The following is a 24,331-nucleotide window of genomic DNA, read 5'->3' on the forward strand; positions in this document are numbered from 1 at the left end:
CTCCAACACAGAGGTCATCTGGGCTCCGACACAGAGGTCATCTGGGCTGTGACACAGAGGTCATCTGGACTAAACATCAGCTCTGACAGAGGACACGGGTCGGCTGGAGCCACGGGATGTTTGCTCGGTGGACAGACACTGAGAGAGGGAGAGAGAAAGGGAGAGAAGGAGGAGAGCGAAAGAAAAAGAGAGAGGGAGAAAAAAAACAGCTCCTCACACAGATTTGCTTCGGCGCTTTGTTGCATCATCAAATCACGGCTACGATGACACAGAGTGGAGCCGTCTCAGTGCAATAATCAGAATTCTGTCACTTCCTTTTAACACTATTCGTGCAGAAAGTTTGTATCATCATTATTAGTTGTAGCTGTTGTAACAGTACAATCATATTTTAGTTTACAAAGGGAAAGGGGAGGGGAAAAGACAATAACACGTCACAGAAACAGTGAACCCATACAAGTTGGGTTCAAGAAGTGATTTCAGATGATCCTGATGATGAAGGGAAAGTAAAATCTGGGACTTTTTTGTTAGAAACCGAGAGGTCTGATGACTTTACGGCGATCAGGGGGAGTGAGAGTGCTTTCTTTAAGTAGTAATAGTAGTAGTAGCAGTATATTTTCACAGTCGTGATGTCTGTCCTGCAGCGTCTCCAGCTGGGAGATCGTGTTCCCCGTTTTCCTTCTCGTTACCGTGACAAAAGCACCACTTCTGTACCTTACATTTCCATGTCATTACGCACTCAACATCGTCGTCACTGGTGAACATGCGAGCGCCGGCGTCGTTAGGCCTGTGCCGCGGCGGTTATGACAGCGATGACGCCGTGACATTTGGAATTTTTTGAGTTTTTCAGTGCGTAGTAAAAACTGTTTGAGTGTCTATGGCGAGTGATAAAGTGTCCTCTCAAAACACAAAATAAAATAGCGGCGGCGGTCAAACAATCCAACAACAAAGTCTACAACTCTGCTTAATATTTAGTTGAAAATTAAGAAAATGTGACTAGACAATAGGAGAAAAATTATTATTTATTTATTATTATTTATTATTAGCATTTATAGATGTAGCGATCAAAACACATTATCTTTTTGGATGAGTCAGTGTGTTGACGAAATGAACTATTGCGAGGGAAAGCGTCCTTTATCTCCTCCTGTCATTATCCGACGAGCTAAGCTCCGCACAATTGGAGCAACAACGGAGAAACTACTTTATACGGCAAAATGGATAAACTGAAAAAGGCAATAAAAAAGGCAAAGAAACACATTTGATCTGTTTTGTTGCGCAACTTTATGCCACTCAGAATCTTGAAATGCATTTGTTAATTAAAATAAAGTAAGTGCGTCACCTCTTTTGGTAAACGCATCCTTGTAGTCGAGTATTGATACGTCTGGTGGATCTGGTGCTGTCGAAGAGAATGTGTTCAGCCAAATTCAAGTGGCAATGATGTGAACCAAGCAACATTTGATTTTACTTTTATTATTTAGTCTTTTAGTCTTTCCCAGACATTCAATTTTGGCCTCGGGTTCGACTCCTGGGCCAGATCGGACTTTCTGTGTCGCATGTTTCTCCCCGTGTCTGGGTGGGTTTCCTCCGGTTGCCCTGGTTTCCCCCATCAACCCAAAACAAGCATCATAGGTTAAAAAAACAACTACAAAGAAATCCTCCAGCTACGGTTGTCCTCCCGACCAAGCACAAGCCGAGTACAAAAACCTGGAGACGGTTCCCCACGTGCTGCTCCCGAGGACAGAAAACAACATACACATGACATAATTCAAGTGCACAATGGAACAGAACAGTTGTTTACAGTTTGTTCAGCGTTAACGTTTGTGGGGATGATGCTGTTTTTTGTCGTTTTTTTACCGTCACATCTGAGAGTCCTGTATCGTGGCCCCGGAGCAGCGCGGTGAAATAACGATGCCGTTAATGAGGGCCGTCCTCTGTTGTTGTCCGTGCGATGCCTGTTACAGCTTTGGACTTTAGCTGCGAGAGGCTGGGAGCAGATAGGCCAATCATTTCCGTTGCCGTGCCGATTATTTTTGAGTGTGAGCATTGTCAGGAAACAGGATGAACGGTACAAAAGAACCGGCCGGATGATTCCAACGGTAGATGCGACGAAACACGAAGCACGTTTAACTTTTAGGTAACGAGTGGTAACTGGTGAAGAGTTCATAATAATAATAAAATATATTTAATTAAAAAAATGTTTTAATGAGTTTTATAGATTATATTACGATTATTTTATTTGTTATCAATTGAATGGATTATTATGATTATTTTATTTGTATTAATTATATAGATGTGTTATTATGATTTTATTTTGTATCGATTATATAGATTTTTATTATTATTATTTTATCAATTATGTAGATTATTATTATTTATTTTTTTGTATAATTTGTATGTTGCCGTTGTTTGTTTGTTTCACTAAAAAGCAAAAAATATGTAATATAAACATCTGATGTAATGAAACCTAGATTTGTGGCAGATTTATTGCAAAAAAAAAATTAATACATTATTGTTGTGCATATTGAACAGTTCTTATACTCTGAGATATAGAATTCTCTCCAATGGCAAACATGATGCAAAAATCGGAAATAATTCAACAAAAAAACCTTCTCCTCGTTAGGCGCTGGCTCTCGATTGGCCCCGCCCGTCTCGTCTTGGCCCGCCGCGCTGTGCGTATACCTACCAGCGCAAGCCTCTGCCTTTGGAGCTCAGCCATGTGCAAAGCCTGTGTTTAGTAACTTGATCAAGGCGCAGAGGTATACCGTTTCCTCTGAAGGAAAGAGCATTAGGGCCGTGAAGGAGTCAACAGCTTTGATATGTAAAAAGGGGCATCTGTTCTGCCTGAGAGAGAGAGAGAGAGAGAAAAGAGGGAGAGGTGCAGTGGGTTGGGGGACACATGCCTTCAGAGGAGCCGCTGTAATAGAATCGCGAATGCCAAATCCCGAAGTGTGACACTCTAATGTTCTTACCGACTCTGAACCGACTTGGCGTGGTCCGCGGCGAGAGCGAGGGAGCGAAAGAGAGATGGAAGGAGAAAGGTTAAGTCTTCAGAAGTTACACACATTTATTTGTCTTCTTTACGCCACACTCGATGCGTCCGTCCCTCATCAGATCCAAACCAAGACAATAGAAGAGAATAGAGGTAGTTAGAAAATGCTAGATGACTTTGACAGCGCTTAGTAAGACCAGGAACAATGATGTAAAATATGACTCAGGTCCCAGTTGACTCAGTTCACACGCGCTCAGTTTGATTGGGTCTAAAGAGCTGCTGCTTTCATACATGACACACAGAATAATGACATTCAATGGAAGAGTCTTTGAATCCCTTTGAAACTCTGACGCATCCTCGCTCCATTTGATAATAGACGTGCAAAGTTAGAACCGTGTCATTCTCTCAGCTGGTAAGGTTCAAGTTCACAAAATACTCGATGTATCTCCTTCTCGCTTGTAGAGGAGCTGTAGACAGTGTAAGATCAGCTGAGAACTGACGGTGAAACGGTGAGGAAGAGACCGGACTCCTTGGTTGGCGCTTCTGCCTGATAAAAACGGTGAGGGGCTCCTGCCGGGTCGAGCCGATGATTCAATTGGGCCAAGACACTTGATAAAACAAAAATGGCTGTAAAGAAGGGAAAGAGAAACATCCATCCATTTTCTACCGCTTGTTCCCTTTCGGGGTCGTGGTGCCTATCCCAGTGACTTCGGGCCTTAGGCGGGGTACACCCTGGACAGTAGCCAACTCGTCACAGGGCCACCACAGAGACAGCCATTCACTGTCACATTCATCCACTTGGGCCAATTTAGAGTCACCAATGTATGCATGTCTTTGGACAGTGGGAGGAGCCGGAGAACCCGGAGCGCACCCACGGGAACACGGGGAGAACATGCAGAGTCCACCCAGAGAGATCATGTATCATGTGATGTTGGTCTGGTCCGGGAATTGAACCCATGATCTCCTTCTTGGAAGGAGAGAGCACTAACCGCCTTTGCCACCGTGCACCCATTTGCAAATTTCACAAAAGATTTTAATCTGAGGTGAGCAAAGTTTGATTTTGACCAATGAGCATGTGACGCTGAAATAAACAAATCTGATTGCACGAGTTTGGCTTTAGGCGGGAGGGTGGGTGTGCGGGAGGGAGGGGTGACCAGACTCACACCGAGTAAAGAAGTGGAGAAGTGTGTATCCTGGAGGCGTTCCCAGGCAACCAAGACCAGACAAAGTTCCAAAGAATTTGCTGTGCATTCAACCAAACCATCTGGACTATCGTGGTAAACTGATCTAAATCAAAACTGTAAGGAAAAAAGCTTGAAACGTCAGGTTTAAGGTATTATTTATTGTCTTAGGAGAGAGATTCGTCCTCTGCATTTGACCCAGCCTTCGTCACAAAGGCGCTGGTACAGCTGGCAGCCCGGTGTAAACGCTCTACTCTTTTCTCACACTTTTTTCACACTTATTGTGCTTTATCTTCTATATTTAGTAAATATTTTTTTCTATTTTACTGTACGATAGGGACACGCGCTAGAATCGTTTTTAATTCAACTGTTTTTGACTTTTTTCGGCTGAATATTGAGTGTTTTTCGTCCTGTCGTCGTGATGTACGCTAGCTCTGAGCTAGCCCCCGGCCCCCCCACGCCCTCCGGCCGCAGCTGACGTACGCCGTGCCGCGGTACACGTTTATATAAAAGAGGAACTTGAACTGCACTGGAATCGCTTTAATTCAACTTGTTTTGACTTTGTTTGGCTGGATTGAGTGTTTTCGTGTCGTTGCGATGTGCCTCGGCTCCGTGCCCCCCCGGCCCCCCCGCGCCCCCCGGCCGGCGCCGGTGCGTGTGTTTACACAAAGGAAGAACTCATGAAACTGCGGAGAATCGTCGTCTTAGCCGGAGATCGTCACGTTATCCCGGCGGACATCCTAAGGAAAACGCAAAGTTTGACATGGTCTATAAGAGATCTTCTACTGAAAGTGTTTTTCAGACTTCCTATAAGTGATCTGTTCTTCTGTATCTACCTCTGGATCTACCTGCGTTGCATCAATGAAATTTCCCCATGTGGGACAATAAAGGAATATCTTATCTTATCTTATCTTCATTTCCAGCTGGGGCAGAGACAGTGGGCCCATGGGAACCTTTCTCCAGAACTTGAGCCAGGTTTACTGTCAATAGTGCATCGATGGTAGATTAGGCTAATGAAGGAAATCAGATTACTCAAAGAAAAGAAACAAAACGTTCAGCCACAGGTAGAACATGCAGACTCCACACAGCCAGGGAATATAGCCTGTGATCTTCTTTCCGAGATAGATATAGTGTTACTAACCACTCGGCACGATCATTATAGTTAAAACAAGAAAAGTCATCGTGTTCAACCCCTTCACTACACGTTTTGGCTTGGCTCCACCTCTGTTCAGAATCCTCAGCTTCTCCACCTCCAGATCCACGTAGCACAGATGCCCTGGCACGTCCCAGATTCCTCAGCCTCTCCGTCTCCAGATCCATGTAGCACAGATGCCCCGGACCCTTTGATGCAGCTCTCCGTCTGTTCACATCCACATCGCCATGACACCTGCCTGATGCAACACCTCCCGTCCCCGCGAGCGCAAACACACACAGGAGCACGGTACCAAAAGGTGGAATTACTGGGCAAACATGTACACGATGTAGTGCCAGGACAGAGTAGCGCCTTCATCCCAGAGCGGCGCATTGGCGTAGAAGGTTTGCACGTCCGCCCCACTGCAAGAAGATTGCAGGTTTAAGTCCTGGACTGGTCGGGGAGTGTGGTTTTCTCCAAATGCCAGGTTTCTTCCCCAAAAAACTAAAATACTGCAGTGTTTTAGGGTTGAATTGAGGTTAAATTTCCTCCGGCAACTGACCAAATTTAGTTGAATCGATTGCAACACTGTAAAACTCTCTCTGCTTCACAATACACCAAACGCACTTCATCAGAATCGGTTTTGTTGAAGTCGGTTGCTGTTCTTGAGGCAGCCACAGTGACACCGACTCAGGACGAGACCCCGCTCTGTCGACGGTGAGTGAAGCCTCTGTCTGATCCGTCACGTGTAAACAAACAAACAAACAAACAAACACCTAGCGCCTTCACCCCAAAACCTGTCCCACGTGTGCCAGGGTCAGGGGAGCGACAGCCGAGGCGCCGGGCAACGTGCTTTGACTTCAGGAGGAGGAAAGAGACGAGTACAAGCCGGACAGAAGGCCCCGGGCTCGCTCCCAATGCCCAGCGTAAAGAAGTGATACAAATCTCATCTGCTTTGAGTTACAGGTCACTTTCTCACAGTAAAGTAGGCCTTTTGTTGCCTTTCTAACACTGCAACTTCGCTAATGAATCACTTGAAACTGGAGCATATGAAAACGTGATCATAATGAATGCTCTTTGTGTGTCTCAGTGTTGGTTCGTTCCTCTCTCTTTCACAAAACAAACCAAGACCCACTTTCCCGACCCGTTCCGGCCTGACTGCGCATTTACCCAAACACGCTGGACTATTAGATGGATTCTAACCAAACGCAGCGGGGACGGAGTTCAAGTGTCTTGCTCTGGGACGCAACAACAGTATCTACCGTATTTTCTGGACTATAAGTCGCACCAGCCCAAAAATGCATTATAGAGAAGAAAAAAACATATATAAGTCGCATTTTTGGGGAAATGTATTTGTTAAAATCCAAGAACAGACATTTCATTGAAATGCAATTTAAAATAATAACAGATGAGAGAACATGGTGAATAGGTGTACGTATGCTAACGCTAACACCTTCAGCTACATGACGCACAGACAGAACTGTGGTAAGTGTCTGGTATGTTAACGTAACATATGAACAGTTCTTCAGATAACTATAGCATAAAGAACATGCTAACAAGTTTACCAAAGCATCAGTTTTACCCCAAATCACTAAATCCATTGAATTCTTCTTCCTCTGTGTCACTTCTAAACAACTCCACAAACTCCGGAGGTAGAGGAAGTGCAGATTCTTCTTCTTCTTCTTAGAGCCTAGAGCTCCCTTTTGTGGCTGTCAGTGTGAAAATAATGTCACATACAAGTCGCACCCCCGGCCAAAACTATGAAAAAAGGTGTGACTTATAGTCCGGAAAATACGGTACTTTGATTAGCTTTGAATAGCTTTATTTTCTATGTTTATTCTTCCATTTACTTCACGCTCAGATATTTTTCCCCTCCTTCCATTTTCAGTGCAATGGTAGTTCGATTAAGTCCGTTTGCGCACGTACGCTCCGTAATATCGCCATTTCTCACCCGCTGACCGCCGCTAACGCCGCAGAACTCGAGACCCGCCGCACGTCAAACGGGCAGAACCACTCACTCTTATTGCGATCATTAATTCTCCTTCTCTGATTGAAAAATGCATACAGAAGCGCTCCCTCGGGCCCACTCAAATCACCATAACATCTAGTAGCATTTACAATAGCCCGACGCCAGCGAATTAATCTTTCCTCTTGCGCGCGCACACTTTCGGGGATGAAATTTTAATGGCCTTTTTCTTTCATGGAACAAACTCGGACCGATCGGGCGAATCAAAGCCAAATGACGAGAAGCTTCTGCGGATACGTGCGCCGTAAACAGAAGAAACTAACAATGAAAGACAGAATAATTTATCGCGTGGTCAGCGGTTGAACTGAACCTATTAACGCTTCGCCGAACCACTCGTCTCACCGAAGAATCCATATCGATTTCATTAATTGTTGATGTTGCTTCATAAATAACACTGAGTTTATAACGATATGCTGAGAAGAATGCTGCTACAAAAGACAGTCGCTCTCTTTTATGTACATTTGCCTCTTTTTTCCCCTATACATTATTCAACACGAGCGCTCTACAGTACTTCAATCTTTGCACAGGGTTCATATTGTTCTTATAAAAATACTCTAATAAATGTGGAGATGTAATGCAGTGTGATACGATACAAAGTGCAAATACTGCTCATCAATGTTAATAAAAAAGTGGTTCAGATCGGCAAAGGGCAACACATTATAGTCATTATTAAGTATGCAGCGATATAAGAACATTTAGCTCTGCAAGTTGGTGAATCAAATATCAGATGTCATTTAAAACAGATGGAACTATTCCGAGGAAAGTCAACATTTATCAAAATTTGATGAATAAAATCAAATAGATGAAAATAATGTGGGACACCAGTAGAAAAAGACACATTATTATAACATAGTAATAAAGGTACTTTAATATTTACATGTTGGGCACGAATATGAGAGCGATTTTGAATGCACAGAATATTATCAGCGCAGGCTATTTTATATAAGAGATTTATGATTTGTATTTTTATTAGTATGTGTTTGACCCATTTGGTCCAAAGTCTAGTAAAATATTGAGTGAGATGTATGATTGTTGATAGAAATACTTGAGCCCGGACTGTCTAAAATCAGGGCTGTAACAACAGTTTTGATTTGATCAGTTCTGAAACAGCCGGGAACCAAAAAATAATAATATTAAACAGTACAACTAAATTTTAAAGCTAAATTGACACTGGTTTGAGCATATTTCACTCATATTTCACTTATATCTAAGCAGGACGTCGTGATCCCGCGTTTGGCGCACACGATGGAAACTCGCGCGACAAGACTTTGTGTCCAGCGTTTCGTGAACGAGGGATTCAGAAGAGAAAGAGAGAAAGAGGGAGAGAGACAATGAAAAGGGAGGACTGTTCTGAATGCTGCCGGCCCAGTGGACATTTGAGTGGTACAAAAATCAATACTACAAAAAACGTTAATATTTGGAGCTTGAATTTAGCTTTTTTTTTATTTAGCTTTTTTCTTAAACTCTATTTTTCCCTGTATTAGCTTAAAAAAAATATTAACTGACAAGACATTCATTAACTATGTCACTTTTCTGGAGTGGAGATGTTATAACTCGGCCACAGCATCCAGTATTATGCACAGAAAAAAACGACAAAAAGGATAATTTTTCTTGCTTAATATTCCAAATCCAAATGTGTATTTCCGTTCCTGGCTCACTTGGTCGAGCCGTGGGACGTTCCACTGAGAGCTACGTGTCCAAGTTCAAAAATGAGCTGCGGCATTTTGTACAAACTGGGCGGGAGAGTGGGCGGCGGCCTTGCATTAGCGTCCAGACGAGTTCCTAATGAGACTAAATTGGTTTCGACTTTGGATAAAAGCCGCAAAACGATAAAAGCCGGATTTGATGACCGTGTTTTCTCATTAGTTAAATTTTAAAATTCCAGACGATTATGAGGCCGAGGTGGGCGACGAGCGGCGGCGAAGTTGATACGCGCCAGAGAACAAGGAACGACGGGAAGTCCGCTTATTATAGGGCGCAAGCGACTAAAAAGGACTCTTATTTAGAACCTTGAGTTTCTTTACCTTTTTTCTTGAACCGTCTCTTTAAGTGTCCTAAAATTGTATGTAAAAATTCACTCAATTTGTTTCTCTCTGAATCTGCGCCTTTGTTTTTGTGTTTTTGTTCTCCTTTATTAATGTTGATTTTAAAAAATAAGAAAATTAATTAATTCAAATAAAATACATAAATAATTAAATAATTAAATAAAATAAATAAAACAAATAAAATATAATAAATAAATATGAATCAATATAAATACATAATTGAATAAATAATGAATAAAAAAGAAAGTTAGAAAGGTGGGCATAGATGGTGCTGAGTTGGAGGAGGGCTGGGCTATCCCAACTTGTTTTCTTGTGTTTAGTGGGAGGAAACACTCTGTATGTGTTGTTCTTTCTCCCCCCGGTTCTCCTTGTTCTCCTGCACATCCTGTTGTAGTGAAATGGGACAACAACAGCCTCACAGGTCCAAAGCTAACAAGCGGCTTCCTCCTCCCCAGGTGAAAACAACTCCTCTTTCCCTCCGTTTCTCTCTCCCCTTCTAACTCTTTTTCTTCCCTGTCTCTCGCTCTCTCTTTTTCCTCCTCCTCCTTTCCACAGTTCCTGTCCCGCCTTGTCCTCTCCTCCCTTTTTCTCCCCCTTTCTCACTCTTCTTCTTTCCTTCTCATGCGCTAACCCCTCACCTGCTTACTCTCTCTCCTCTCTCACTTTCTATTTATCTACCGCTCTCTCCTCTTTACCTCCTTCTCCCTCTATCTCTCGTCACTTTCTTTCTCTCCCGATTCCTTTTTCTCTCCCCCACTCTCACCCCTTCACTCTCTCCCTCACCCCTTCACTTTCTCCCTCTCTCGCTCCCTCTCCTTATTCTCTTCTTCTTCATTTTCTTTCTCATTAACTCTATCACTGCTCCTTTCACCCCACGCTCTCCTCTCCCCCCTTTACACCAACTTTTCTTTCTCACCCTCCCGTCCTCCTCCCTGTACCTCTCTCCTCAAAACTCCTCAAAACACCCCTTCTATTTCTCCCTCTATCTCTTTCTCTCCATCTCTCTCCCTCCTTCTCTCTCTTTCTCCCTCTCACCCCTCCCCCTCTCTCCCCTCTCTCCCCTCTCTCCCTCTCTCTCTCCCATTTCTCCCTCCCTCTCTCCCCTCTGTACTTGTCAGTGTACACGGGGGCACCGCCTCACTGCTCACAGCTCTCCCCCCTCCCTCTCACTCCCCCCTCCCTCTCTCTCCCCCCTCCCTCTCTCCCCCCTCCCTCTCTCTCCCCCTCCCTCTCCCTCCCTCTCTCCCCCCTCCCTCTGTACTTGTCAGTGTACACAGACCCCGGGGGGCACCGCCTCACTGCTCTTAAATGTTGTTTTTCGGCACATTAATGTCAGCGTATCCACCGGTGACCGCTGATGGATTACACCGCTGCCTCCGTTCGGGCTGACCGGGGCGACCGATGGCGGCGGGCTCAGAGCTAACGCCGCGCTAACGGTGTAAGCTCCAGCTCTGGGAGGATCAGACAGGACCTCTGCGCTCACCTGCAGCTCCAAAGTGGCTCTAGAACGAGATGACGGGGGGAAATCTCAAAAGCGAGCGGAAAGACGTGAAAAGGAAATGAACATAATTATCTGCTCACATTGACGTTGATCTCGGGGTTCAGTCTGCGTTAAGAGGCGAAAATCCAGTTCCTGTGGTTGAAAAAGTACACATTTAGAACAGATTCCACAGACGCAGAAGTGAAGCTGAGTGGACTGGACGACTCGCGCGCTGTCAATCCTAGAGCTTCTTCCAGCCTTTACTTCCTGGTCAGTGAACGATAAGATACTTGTCGATGCAGTTTGTGAGCAGAGATCTGATTTAGTCACAAAGCGCTGTATTTTTAACGCACTCTTTGGAGACAACGTATCTGCACGTTTCCCAAGACACACGATGGGCTTTTGGAGCTTTTCACCAGCTTCTGTTCCAGTTTTGTGACGTCAAAGTTTGAGGTCCGGATCTTCTGCGCCGAGACTCGTTCTGAGGATTTCTGCTGCCACCGTGTTCATTAAAACTGCACCCTACATTAGCACATCGGGGCGGGTTAGCTTTTGTTTATTTCCTCATTGTAATTCCCTCTGCTGTCAGTAGATACAGTTCTAATACAATTCCCAATGAGCCTCACAGTTGCAGGAGAAAACAGTGTATGCTTTCAGTAGATACATTATTTATGAGATTCAAAAGCATGTTAAATAAAATAAATTAAATAAATTAAATGAATTAAAAAAAGTAAATAACATAAAAAAATAACATAAAATAAAATACAATTTAATTAAAAATACTAGTTTTGCGAGATTGTTTTGCCAGATATTAACCATAAACCAGATATTTTACAGCAAACTCCACAGACTGGTCCTCCACCTCAATTTTAAGCAAATCAAGTTTAGCATATTTTCCTTCTTTTTTTCCTCTCACCATCTTTCCCTTTATTTCTTTTTAATTGTTATTTGTATTCCAAAATTGTGTCTCACTCCGTAACACTTGCCCCCACCTTGACATTCATTAATTCCTATATTGATGAGTAATTATCTCATCCCGCATTTTATACATTTCATTTAGATTCTCGAAAGCTGCCTTGAATAACCCACAGTTTGTACAGTCCAGACTCGTAAGCCCACGTCATATATTTGTCATATTTCTAAACTGAATTCTTGAACATGACGCGTGTTTTGCCTGAGCAGCCGTTTGAGGCGATGTGCACTCAGGAGGCAGACGAGGCCGACGCCCTGAACAAGCCTGTCGCACTTACATAACCTGCCTCCGACCTTGCCTCGTTTGTCTTCCTTTGTGAATGAAATGCACTTACCGCAATTCAGTCCAGTGCCTCTCAGGGAGTGCGGCGGGCACTGTGCACAGACCTGCAGTTTACCTTCACAAAAACCGTCCACGCCGAACCTGTACAGTCTGTCCCTCCATTTGCAAGTCTGCGTTCAAACTTTTATTTCGTCAGAATTAAGGCTAAGGTGGGTCAAATCCTAAGACTAGACGAACAAAACCTACATCAGGACTTAAGTGGAACCCAGGACAAGTTTGGACACTAAAGAACTGTCCCATGGTTTGCCCTTCCATGGATGCACTCATGGAAATCGTGTCTGAAAGGAAAGTAGAGTAACAGTTTCATTAATAAAACATACTACAAATAAAAACCCAACATGAATACTGATAAGTGCATCCGTACACATGTAACCGCATTTGTGCTGGACCTATTGAACTGCCCAGGCGTTTTATTTCGAGGTGGTTTAAGGTATAATTTAATGCAGCAAATTATAACTTTCTAAAAAACAGCAGTGTCTTTTCACCAGACCACACAAAGGGCCGTCCCAAAACCGGCTTAACACATAGAAACAACGGTTAGTTTCAGGAGAAGAGGCCCGGGATTCGTCAGCTCAGCGTTTCTCAGACCGGCAACTTAGATTGAAAATTACTTTCTGATGGAAGTTGAAAAATCTTGATTTTTTAAAACGGTTTCCAGATGACGACCTGTGAAACTTTCCCCCCGATGGATCACTCCTGGTCGAGTGTGGGATTTTAAGTACGATCAGAACAAGGGCGTGTGGACGTCAACACAGAAGAGCGCCCCCTGGCTCACTACCTCAGTTCCTATCTTAGAGTTCTTTACAAATGTCATAATGTAATGTCCTCATCATAAACATGGAGTTGTGTTTGGTTCATTCACACATTTAAAGTCGTCTTGTTACCTCAGCAGAACGCGGTCTGCATTTTAAATCGCAACCAGTGAGCGGATCAGTACCAGCAGGGGGCGCAAACACCAATCCCCGCGATAAATAAGACCATCTTTTACAGAACTCGCTCAAGAGGCGGCATCCCATATTAAACATGTCAACTACCGATGTGCAAACGTGTCTCCAAGGGGTTTAGAGCCAGGATAAACCGCATTGTCTCCTTTAATGTTAAAATGAATTGCAGTTATAATTGATGGCTTTTCGTCTTAATTGTACCCCATTGTGCCTAAACGCGGTAACTCGATTATCCGTATTAGCCTGTGAGGATAATGTGAGAGATAATGTCGCAGATTACATTTTCAATCAGGTATGCAGCCGTGTGTAACCGATTACTTTGCGGCGGCCTCGTTTCTGCCGCGCGCTTTTTCTCCTTCGAAAATTATGCAAATGTCGACAATTAAGAGAGTCTCTGTGTCATTAAATCTCCACTCGCGCGTTATTTTGTGTTTTTGATCTCGGAGCCCCACAGCGACTGCGTTCATGCGCGTGGAGCGGCACCGGAATATGCGTAACTGTTAGTGCGTTATCGATGGTTTTAATAGTTTAGAAAGGGGCACCACATAACTTCTCTGGTGTCCGTGGAGGTGCTTTTGTTGCAATGTTTTTTTTAGTTTAAAGCAGAACTAAGTAACTCTGGTGATAGAGCAGCTGTTGGGGAAAATAGACTTTAAAATGTTTATTTTCTTTCTTTCTTTTTCTTTAATTATTTTTTCTAACTATAAAAACATTTAACGTTGCCAAACATAAAAAGAGCCAGGGTTTCTCAGGAGAGTTATCTTCTGGTCGATGTCGGCAAATGTTAGAAGGCTGGTTTTCCTCCCAGAGGCAGTAGGGGGCGACGACGGGCACATTGGATACTCACTGATCCTCGTACGATCCATCAAAATCTTCCGGTTTTGTAAAGTTTGGTGTGAGTTTGTGCAACTTTGAAGGACTATAGAGGATTTTTAGCGCACAATCTTGAGTCTTATTTCCTCGTGGCGTGGATAGCCGAGTAGTTCTCCCACATGTCATCAGCCCATCATGTCATCATCATTCCCTGCGTGCTACTGCACACCTGCAGCCTCGTCCCCAGCATAGCAGCACGTTTCCCTGGCTTGTGGTTGATATGCCAGTGTGTGTTTAGCGAACTCCTTCAGTGTACATTACAAAAATGACCACAGAGAAAGATTGTGTTGGAGCTCAGAAGAGATGGAAATCTGCTGGGACGGGAAATGATGTCATCCGTCGCGCTAATAAACAAATGCACGTGTAGCAGCGTGTTTGATGGTAGGCGGCATCTCGGAGGGTGGGGGTGAGTGTGCGCATGTGCATTTAAAAAAAAAAGGAACTAACAGTTGCTTGAGTTCTCAAATTGGCGAAAATCCTCCTATTCCTTTGATACGTCTCTTTGGGAGAAAAATGCATTTTGAGAAAATGGCTTTTGAAGTTACAATTTGACATACATCTATAGATAATATTGAATGAAATAAAAACATTAAAACTTATCTTAAAAAGGTGCAGATAGATTTTTTTGTCTTTCTACAAAAAAGCAAACTGCCCCCCCCCCAAAAAAAATCTGGTAGTACAATGTTTTTATTGCTGTAAAACGACCTGTCACCTGTTTTAATCCATGGAGAGAAGTTTAAAGGTGAACTGTGGGACATTCTAATAAAAGCAAAGCAAAGCTAGCTTATTTATAGAACACAAACATTCACTCTAAAAAAGCTTTCAGAGAATTCACAGATATGTCTTTCTACACACCTACAGTCGACTCATCCTGATCATTAATGTCACACACACCAAGAACGAGCCAAACGTAAATCCTAAAAGCCTTAAAAATGACAAAAACGGCAGTAAATAACTCGGGTAAATAACTCTTTATTCACACAACTTAAATATCATCCAAAATGGGAAAAACTCTCAACAGAAAATCAGACTGGAAACACACACAGAAACGGGAAGTAATGCAGAATCAGACTTCAACAATACGACGGCAGAAAATCTGATTTAAACGCGGCGCAGTGTCTCTCTTGACTGGGCAACCATCTGGATTAAGATTCTACTGAACTAATGTCAAAAATAAAATATAACGTGCTGTAATTGTACTGAAATGTGTTCTTTTTTATTCCTGTTGTTGTGTATTCACCTGCAGAGGGAAAGTAGCAGGAACTAAATCTGGTGCAGATCATCTTTTCTCTTGAAGATGAATGATTTTGTCCATTGTCCCTGACAAATTAAACTAAACTAAACGATCTATATGTATATATAGGTTATCCTGGGATGATTAGGGAATGAGAGGCTGCCGTGGAGAGCAGTAAAACCGGTGAAGGAAGCAAAAGATGGACCGGAATAAGCTGGAAAAACAGAACCGGACTGAGGAGGAACGAGGCAGAACTGTGACAACCGCCACAAATGACCTACACAAACTTTTGAAACTAACCGCTAGCGTGGAATGCAAAAAGCCAGACGGAGCGTAACACCGGAGCAAAGTTAGCGTATCCTCCTGCTATTATAGCTCGGCACGGTCTCGTCTCCAAAGGGCTGTCACCGTAAAGCTATATATAGTCCCCCCCCGTCCCCCCCGAGGTCACATTGAGCGGGACGAGCGGCTGAATAATGCACAGAGGGCTTCTGTCTGCGGGAAAAGGTGAAGCCTGTCACACAGCTCAATTACTTATTAATTTTACATTCAGAGCCCGGGCCCCGCACTCCATCATCCTGTTCGCAATTTGCAACGAGATTTAAATCAGAAGTTTTTTTTGTTACGTTTTTTTGTTTAAGTTTTTTTTTTCCGTCATATTGTACTGCACTTCAGACTTGAAGACTTGCTTCCAGTTTTATTCAGACAAAAATTAACATCTGATATCACATTTTTGATCAAAATATAAAAAACAAGAGCCAGAGTTTCTTAGGAGTTATCTTCGTGTCAATGTTGGCAGCAGGGGGCGACGATGGACGCTTCAAACACCCCCAAAACACACATTTAACAATCACAGGGACTTACAAAAAGACATTCAATCAGGTGAAAATGTTACTTTGTTCTGCTTTAAGTAAGTTCATGATAAATCAGATATAAAATTGGATACTTAAAAACCCTCGTACGATCCATCAACATCTTGTAAAGTACCAGATTGTAAAGTTTGGTGTGTGTTTGTGCTACTTTACGGGTGGATCTTTATGTCTCTGTGAGGGCCTTTGAAATGACAGTGTCTCATATAAATCGATAGATAAAAGTAAATCGAATGAAATATTTTTTGAACATCTGATATTAATTTTTTTTATCACTATTTATTACTGTAGATATTGTATATTGTTGCTAACTCTCCAGGTGTTTTATATTTTATTACATGTACATTTTACACACATATTTTGCATTTGCTGTGCTTGGTTTTATCTCTTTGATCTGGACTGTAAAATAATAAATAATAATTAAATAATACATGGTTCTTTTACTTATATTTGTTATTTTCTGTTTTGTTTTAAATCATGTTTCTAATGCTGTGATCTTATACACTGACATTGTCGTTGTCTTAACGCTACACTCTCACCTGTCCCGTAACTCACCCAATCCCGTCTCTCCGCTGCCCTTTTAGACCCGCCCACGGTGGAGCCGGTGTTCACGGAGATGCGCCAGGGTCTGGGGCGCCCCGTGGTCATGACGTGCCGGGTCCTCCGCGCGTACCCGTCGCGCGTGCTCCGCTTCGAGTGGCTGCTGTCCAACCGGCTGCTGCACGCCGGGGCCTTCGACGCCCACAAGGACGAGACCGCGTACACCATCCGGAACCTGAACCGTGACGGCTGGGGCGAGTACACCTGCAACGTCATCAACGAGGCGGGCGCCGGGAGGTGCACCTTCCAAGTCACGGGTAAGGATGGATACGTGTGTTTGATGTGCGTTTAAAACATGAGCTCGATAAGGTTCATGTCCTCCTGAAGCGAGTTTGGCCGGTGTCCGAAATGTGGTACTGCAGCTCCTTGACCAGTAGAGGGCGGTGCACTTTTTAATGAAATCAAACTGCTGGTGTTCGATTGACAGATATTATACAGCTTTCACGAAGGTCGGCCTAAAAATGAGCTTTTTAAAAAAAGATTTAGCCTAGCCTAGCCTCGATCTTAGCTTGGGCTAGCTCCGCTCTAGCCGTCATCACGCTGATTGGACAGAGCTGGTCACATGGTGCACGTTTCCGGAAGCGCGGGTCATTGTAACCGATGCAAAGACGTGTTCCGGAAGGTTGTGTTAGAGTGGTTTCCCGTGTTGTTTTATTGTGATCCAGGCGTCTTGAGTGATCCTGTATTGTTCTCTTTTTGAGGTTTGTGTGATCAGAAAATGCCCGTTTGCACCTACCCCTTATCCACACCCACGGCCCAGTATTTGTGATTCTTTGACAAATTCAAACTGGAAGGTAAAATATGAGCTCGATAAGGTTCATGTCCTCCTGAAGCGAGTTTGGCTGGTGTCCGAAGCGTGCTACTGGATTGGACAGAGCTGGCTGGTCACATGGTGCACGTTTCTGGAAGCGCGGGTCATTGTAACCGATGAAAGACGTGTTCCAGAAGGTTGTGTTAGAATGGTTTTCCTTGTTGTTTTTATTGTGATCCGTTTGTTCTGTTTTTGAGGTCTGCGTGCTCAGAAAATGCTCGTTTGCACCTACCCCCTATCCACACCCACGGCTCAGTATTGGTGATTCTTTGACAAATTCAAACTCCAGATCATACATGGAAGGTAAAAAATGCTGTAAATTAAAAGTGGCTTCTTGCTCTGGTGAAATGCCACTATAAAGGGGCGGGGCCAGCAGCCATTTTGAACATGAAGTCAGTCAATGGCTCTGTTTCTATCGCTAAATTGTATCAGACCATATTTGAAAGTCTGTTAATAAGCAATTGAACAATGCAACATAGAAATATATTAATGACACATTTTTTAATACTTGTGCCAATGTAATTATTTGTTTCAGGAAATGTATGTTGTTGGAAGGAAAATTGTGCTTGAAATGTTTGCCAAATACTATTATTGAACCAATGCAGACGCTCGGGGTCTGTTTATGCCACAATTATGACTGGGTTTTGGTCACACTTTGAACATCTTAAAAGTCCACTGCATTTCAAAGTGTTAGGTGCAAACGTGATGTGTTGAAGGTATAAACATTTGTTTGTTGACCTTGTTTGGTTATGGAGGCTGACAACGGGCTGTGATTGGCCGGAAAGGACAGGAAATCATGTTTAAGGAAAGAAAAAAGAGAGAAAAGTCTTGTTTCTCTGTTTCACATTCAATCTATTCTGTTCTACAATTTGATTTTGTCATAATTTCAGATGAGGACCGAAGATTATTTAACTCTGAGCACTGTTTTTTTAAATAAATATCCACATTTCTGATCCACAAATGTTGAATATTATTGTTTGATGGAGATCGGGTTCACAAAGTTGCCGTTTGAATGTCATGGCTCGAAGTCCTTTCGACCGACGACAATCACGTCTTTAGAGTTGATGAATGGCACCGCTTTCTGAGGCTTTCGTGTGAAAAAAACAATTTCACTTTTGTTTATTCGCGCTGACGGAGAAGACGCTGAACTTTGTGCCTCTTTTCGTTCCACGTGGACAGACCCAGTAAATTACAAAGACAAGAACCGTAAACCAGTTCACGAAGTCTGCGGTCTACAACCTGGCACGACATGTCCTTTCTAAAGGTGTGAAAGTGGAATAATCTGTATGTTTTTGCAGTGAAGGAGGCGTGGCCCAAGCCCCCGTCCCCGTGCCGACGACTTGTTCAGCTTTGTAACTTAAATAGTGCTATGAATAATGAACAGGTTTTGTAATTAGATTATAGTGTCGAGAAAAGCTAGCATTTTGGCTTCCGTCGCGCCCCAAAGACTCGTGCATTGACCCCCTCGCCCGCCTCGACCCCCTCGCCCGCCTCGCCCGCCTCGCCCGCCTCGCCCGCCTCGCCCGCCTCGACACCGTTCGCTTTCCGCCGTTGTTCGCCGTGTTTGCAAAATGAAGGTATTTTTCTTTCTTTTTCTTATCGGCCTCTCAAATAGACTGAAAGGTTTAACGCAGCGTTTTGTGCGTGCGTCTCGCAACATGACGGACAATAAATTTTTCCAGCATAAAATAAATAAATTGTGCATTGTGTTTCGGAGGGAGACGCTTCTTCTTCTTCCCCCAAAAATGCAACTTATACTCCAGTGTGACTTATAAATGTTTTTTCCTTCTCTCTTATGCATTTTTGGGCTGGTGCGACTTATACTCCGGTGACACTTATAGTCCGGAAAATACGGTATATAATATATTTGAGAACCAATGAACTGAACTTTCATGAACTGTTGGACAATATACAAAATATATAACATGATTTAATATTGAAACCGTCTTTGTTTTAAATGTTTTTCCGCATGTGTTTAGTGTCTGAACAGTCCCAATATGTAAAAACAAGATTTGTCCAAGATTTTGGCACGATTTTAGTCTGGATTTAGTCTGTTTTATACCTGTTTTAATCTGGATTTAGTCTCTGTTTTAAACCTTTTTTAGTCTGGATTTAGTCTCTGTTTTAAACCTGTTTTAGTCTGGATTTAGTCTCTGTATTAAACCAGTTTTAGTCTAGATTTAGTCTCTGTTTTAAACCGGTTTTAGTCTGAATTGAGTCTCTGTTTTAAACCTGTTTAATCTAGATTTAGTCTCTGTTTTAAACCTGTTTTAGTCTGGATTTAGTCTGGATTTAGTCTCTGTTTTAAACCAGATTTAGTCTGGATTTAGTCTCTGTTTTAAACCTGTTTTAGTCTGGATTTAGTCTCAGTTTTATACCTGTTTTAGTCTGGATTTAGTCTGGATTTAGTCTCAGTTTTAAACCTGTTTTAGTCTGGATTTAGTCTCAGTTTTATACCTGTTTTAGTCTGGATTTAGTCTGGATTTAGTCTCAGTTTTAAACCTGTTTTAGTCTAGATTTAGTCTCTGTTTTAAACCAGTTTTAGTCTGAATTGAGTCTGGATTTAGTCTCTGTTTTAAATCAGTTTTAGTCTGGATTTAGTCTGGATTTAGTCTCTGTTTTAAATCAGTTTTAGTCTGGATTTAGTCTCTGTTTTAAATCAGTTTTAGTCTGGATTTAGTCTCTGTTTTAAACCAGTTTTAGTCTGGATTTAGTCTGGATTTAGTCTCTGTTTTAAATCAGTTTTAGTCTGGATTTAGTCTGGATTTAGTCTCTGTTTTAAATCAGTTTTAGTCTGGATTTAGTCTCTGTTTTATCCTCTTGTAGTCTCTGGTGGCACTGGGAGTCACATTATACACATGCTTGTATCTTGTTGAATAATTGAGAACCAATGAACCGGGGACTGTTCTGTATCTATATATTTCGTGTGTTTGGACATATATAACATACACAACACGTTCACCCTTACGTCAACTCTGCCCCTCCAGATGAGTATGTGATTTGCTCGTTCTCCTCGCCGAGCCTCGCGTGCTCCATAAATCCGTTCTCTTCGCTGCAGCACGAGCAGATAATCGCCCGCGGCCGTTTGCTTCCCTCCATCCACAGCTCCGATTCTCCAACCCATTTCTCTCCCAGCTCCTCCCTTTCATCCTCACCCCCTTTCCTATCTCCTTACCTCCTTACCTCCTTCCCTCTACCCGTGTCCAATCCGGGTTTCAGTGTCCGCAGGCGCCATTTTGAGGACTTCCATTCAAACGATATAAACATTTACTCGTTAAAATGATGGAAACTGGGCTGAATTTACGTCATTCTGCTTTCTGCAATTGGCATGTTTTAAAGTCGGATTCCACGACACGAACGTCTACGCGACTGGAGCGAGTTTGAGGAGAGTAACATCCCTCAGGACACATGTTTCGCTCGATTCTTGTTGTCTTTTCCCTGTAACTGTTAGGGCGTTTGTGTATTATTGACGTTTGTATTGATGTGTTCTGTGCGGACGACGAAAATACATTCTAAAAAAAATCTACGACAAAGTGAAATCGGGACTAAAATGGAAAAAAAAGGAGAATCTTGGACAGCAAATTGGCAAAGAAAATAAGGCTAATGATGGGGTTTGAACTGGTGACTCTGCAGTTGGTGGGTGTTTGGTTGACTAACTGTAATACATTGTTTAAATATGGTTTAAAATGTTGAAATCATGATATATATGTGGTTTTTGAGTACTGAAAAAAAACAAAAAAACGTATTTAGGTCAGGATTTTGGGACATTTCCTGGGTATTTCTGATTTCGATTTATTAATTAAAAATACATTCAAAATCCATGTTCTTTTCCTTATTGTTCCCTTTATTATAGAGTTGTATTCATGGGTTTCAGACAAATAATTCCCTTCAAAATAAAACATATTTTGATTTGAATTGCGCTATTGCCTTAACAAAGCACCAAAACCACATTTATAATATTAAAGTTGGTTTCCTCGGCTTTAAAGGAGACATATTATACAAAATAAACTGTTTTCTCATCAGTTTATTTGCATTTTGATTGATTCCGGCATATATTAATAATCCTGTATTGCTCGCGTGCTCCCTTCTGTCACCTACCCCCTATCCCCGCCCACATCCTTGTACTCAGTTGTGATTATTTGACTACAGTATTAAGACAATGAAGAGGCGGGGCTTATCAGTTCCACGGTTTTGAATAGGAAGTCAGTGTCTCTGTTACCAAGGTGTTTTAGATCAATATTGAACTTGACAAAAAACTAAATGTTAAATTATGAAAAAAGTGTAATTTGTCTCCTTTAAGTGCAATTGACCTTCGACCTTATTTTTTACTTAAAACTTTATTCAAACAGGGCAGCACAAACAGGCTTGAACGCTTTTCCTCGTCTAACCTTTTGGATACTCGTCCCCGTTCTTTAACCCCATTACCTGGACTCCCTCCGGCCCCTTTCATCCCGATTCCTCCCTCCCTGCCCACCTTTCCGTTCCTTTCCTGCCTCCTCGTCTCGTCTCCTCCCTCCTGCCAAGTGCTCTAGATTCCCACCATCTGGACGCGGCCGGTGCCAAAGGTACGGCGGCTCTTTTAGTAACCCCCAGAGTGCAGGAGCGCCAGGCAGAAAATCCACTTTCTCCTCCCCTCATCCGTGAAATCTGGCAACCGCCGCCCCGCCCGCCTCCAAAACACTCACACTATGTAGATGTATTAGATGTATATATATAATACTTTTTTTATTAGATGAATATATATGTATGTTATTTATTAATACTGTGAAAGAGAGGAGATGAAATTGAAGCAAAATTCCTCTGCATGAAAGAAGAATATTTTAATTTCATCTGAATTTGTTATTTCTAAGTCATAATCTCAACTTTAGGGTAAAAAAAAATTATGTTAAAAATATTGATCTGATATATGATAAAATAAATGATACAAATGTATTCTAACACAATGTGCAGGTAGAGCAAAAAAATAACTCTCATGATAAAGTACAGTTGATGGACAGGATAAATACTGTATAAATAGCAGTTAAAGTGAAATCTTATCTTAAGTATTTACAGTGGTTACAGTACATATGGTAAATAGCCGGTGGCTTCAGTGAGGATTACACAGCCTTCACATACTCACAAATACTTATCGCATACTTCACCTTGTGTCTTTCCCCTTTCACAGTCCTTATCTTCAAACCTTCCCTGCAAAGCCCAGTGTGTGTTGTTACCGTCCTCCACAAGTACTGGATAAATAACTCTTACAAAACGTTGCTTTGTGTTCGCTTCACTTCCTGTCACGTCTCAGAATGTTAAAAATCTCCCGTCCTCGGCCTGATTTGTATCGATTCCCTCTTCTTGTTTGGTTATTTTTTCCTCCCCCGTCTCGACCGCGGCCCTTCTTTTCCGAGAGCTTGTTTGGTTTTATCGTCCCACACCGCCCGCCCCCATCGCTCGCCGCCGCCACAATACGACGTTCAATCGCCCCGGTGGAATGGGCTGGCCCGGACCAAACAATCAGTGGCGGTGACGGTAAATCCTGGCCCGTCCGAGCGAGCGGCCGAGCGCTCTTTACGGCTGCCTCACATTTCTAATCAGGCGTTACCTCAGTGTCGTCAACAGAGCGAGATGCATGCCATTCCCCCCTGAGTGTGTGGGGGCTAGCACGTCCTGTCTGAGCCTTTCACAATAAAGTCATGTTCCCACAGCTAAAGATGTTTGAGTCATTTAATCTGTCGAGGGACGAGACGCAATTTCCACAAGAGTGACTGGGTTTAATAAATAGATGATGTCGTTTAGTTTGCATTTTTTTGGCCACATATATTTTTATTATGATTATTTTATAAAGTTTTCACTTTCATTGTATAGCGCTGCTATACAGCGGTGTTACTCAGCAACACTTAACTCTTATTTGTCCAAGCCAAATGTATAAGAAAAGAAAAGCTTTATTTGTTCCACTCTGGGCAAATGTCAGCGTTGCAACAAAAATAACAGCTGGGTAATTAATTAATTAATTAATTTTACATTATTATAGAGTTTTCAGGTGAAGTATGTTGCCCATAGGCACAATGTCAGTATGCTCCCATTGCCCATGTTCGGGTTAGTGGAAGAATAAATAAATACACATGTGGCTAGCTTTTTTAGATTAGTAGCACTGAACAAGCTTCTAAAATGTGTCCAGATCCATCATGTATTCACCCCTCACACTCTGTAGCCACAGCTGCCCTGAGGCTGACTGATAAAGGTCGTTACCATTCTGTGCCAATGGCCTTTCCCGTTCAACCATTCTGTAACGCTCCTGGATGGATCACCAGGTTTATGAATTCCTCTGATTTGATTGTGGTTTATTTGGTTTATGGTGTGGCACATTGTGTTTGGTCAGTAAGATCTCCCAGCATTATTTGCCATTCATTTATTCATCACATTGATCCCAGAATAAAGTGTTTGCATCAGACAAACGTCCAGTTGCTCAGGTCTGTCTCCTTGTGGTCGGCCGGGGTCACTGCAGGTCATCGCTCTTCTCTCTCGGGACAAGATGAACACTTCAATCAGGTTTTGCCTTTGCCTAAATTACACACTTTCTCCTTTCCAAACGACTCTCTTCTAAAGCCGATAAACCCGTAAAGTCACTGCAGGACGATAAACCTCGGCTTCTGCACGTTTTTTCATCCATTTTTTCCCTGGAATTTGATTATATTTTCCGAGCCATATTCAGTGTTCTAAATTACGCCGTGATTGGCCGTGAAATTGTTTTAACCCAAATGTGTCAACAAAGCTCCACACGCAGACGCAGCGCGCCGACGCAGCACACCTCCAGCACGCTCGCCTCGCAGTGAGAAGCTCAGTGGTTTGATTC

At 42.7% G+C, this 24,331-nt stretch overlaps 1 protein-coding gene across 1 annotated transcript in view; it reads left to right on the forward strand.

The window, feature by feature from the left end:
* The window catches only part of mdga2a (MAM domain containing glycosylphosphatidylinositol anchor 2a), a 338,648-nt gene that overhangs the window by 190,160 nt on the left and 124,157 nt on the right, over positions 1-24,331 (forward strand). The window contains exon 10 of the mRNA XM_072449239.1: positions 16,670-16,942. Coding sequence (XP_072305340.1) covers positions 16,670-16,942 — 273 coding nt within the window. The remainder of the gene's footprint in view (positions 1-16,669; positions 16,943-24,331) is intronic.

The sequence above is a fragment of the Eucyclogobius newberryi genome, unplaced genomic scaffold, assembly GCF_026437365.1.
Source record: "Eucyclogobius newberryi isolate DKJ021-1_F unplaced genomic scaffold, fEucNew1.0.hap1 SCAF_1, whole genome shotgun sequence".
Lineage (NCBI taxonomy): Eukaryota > Metazoa > Chordata > Actinopteri > Gobiiformes > Gobiidae > Eucyclogobius > Eucyclogobius newberryi.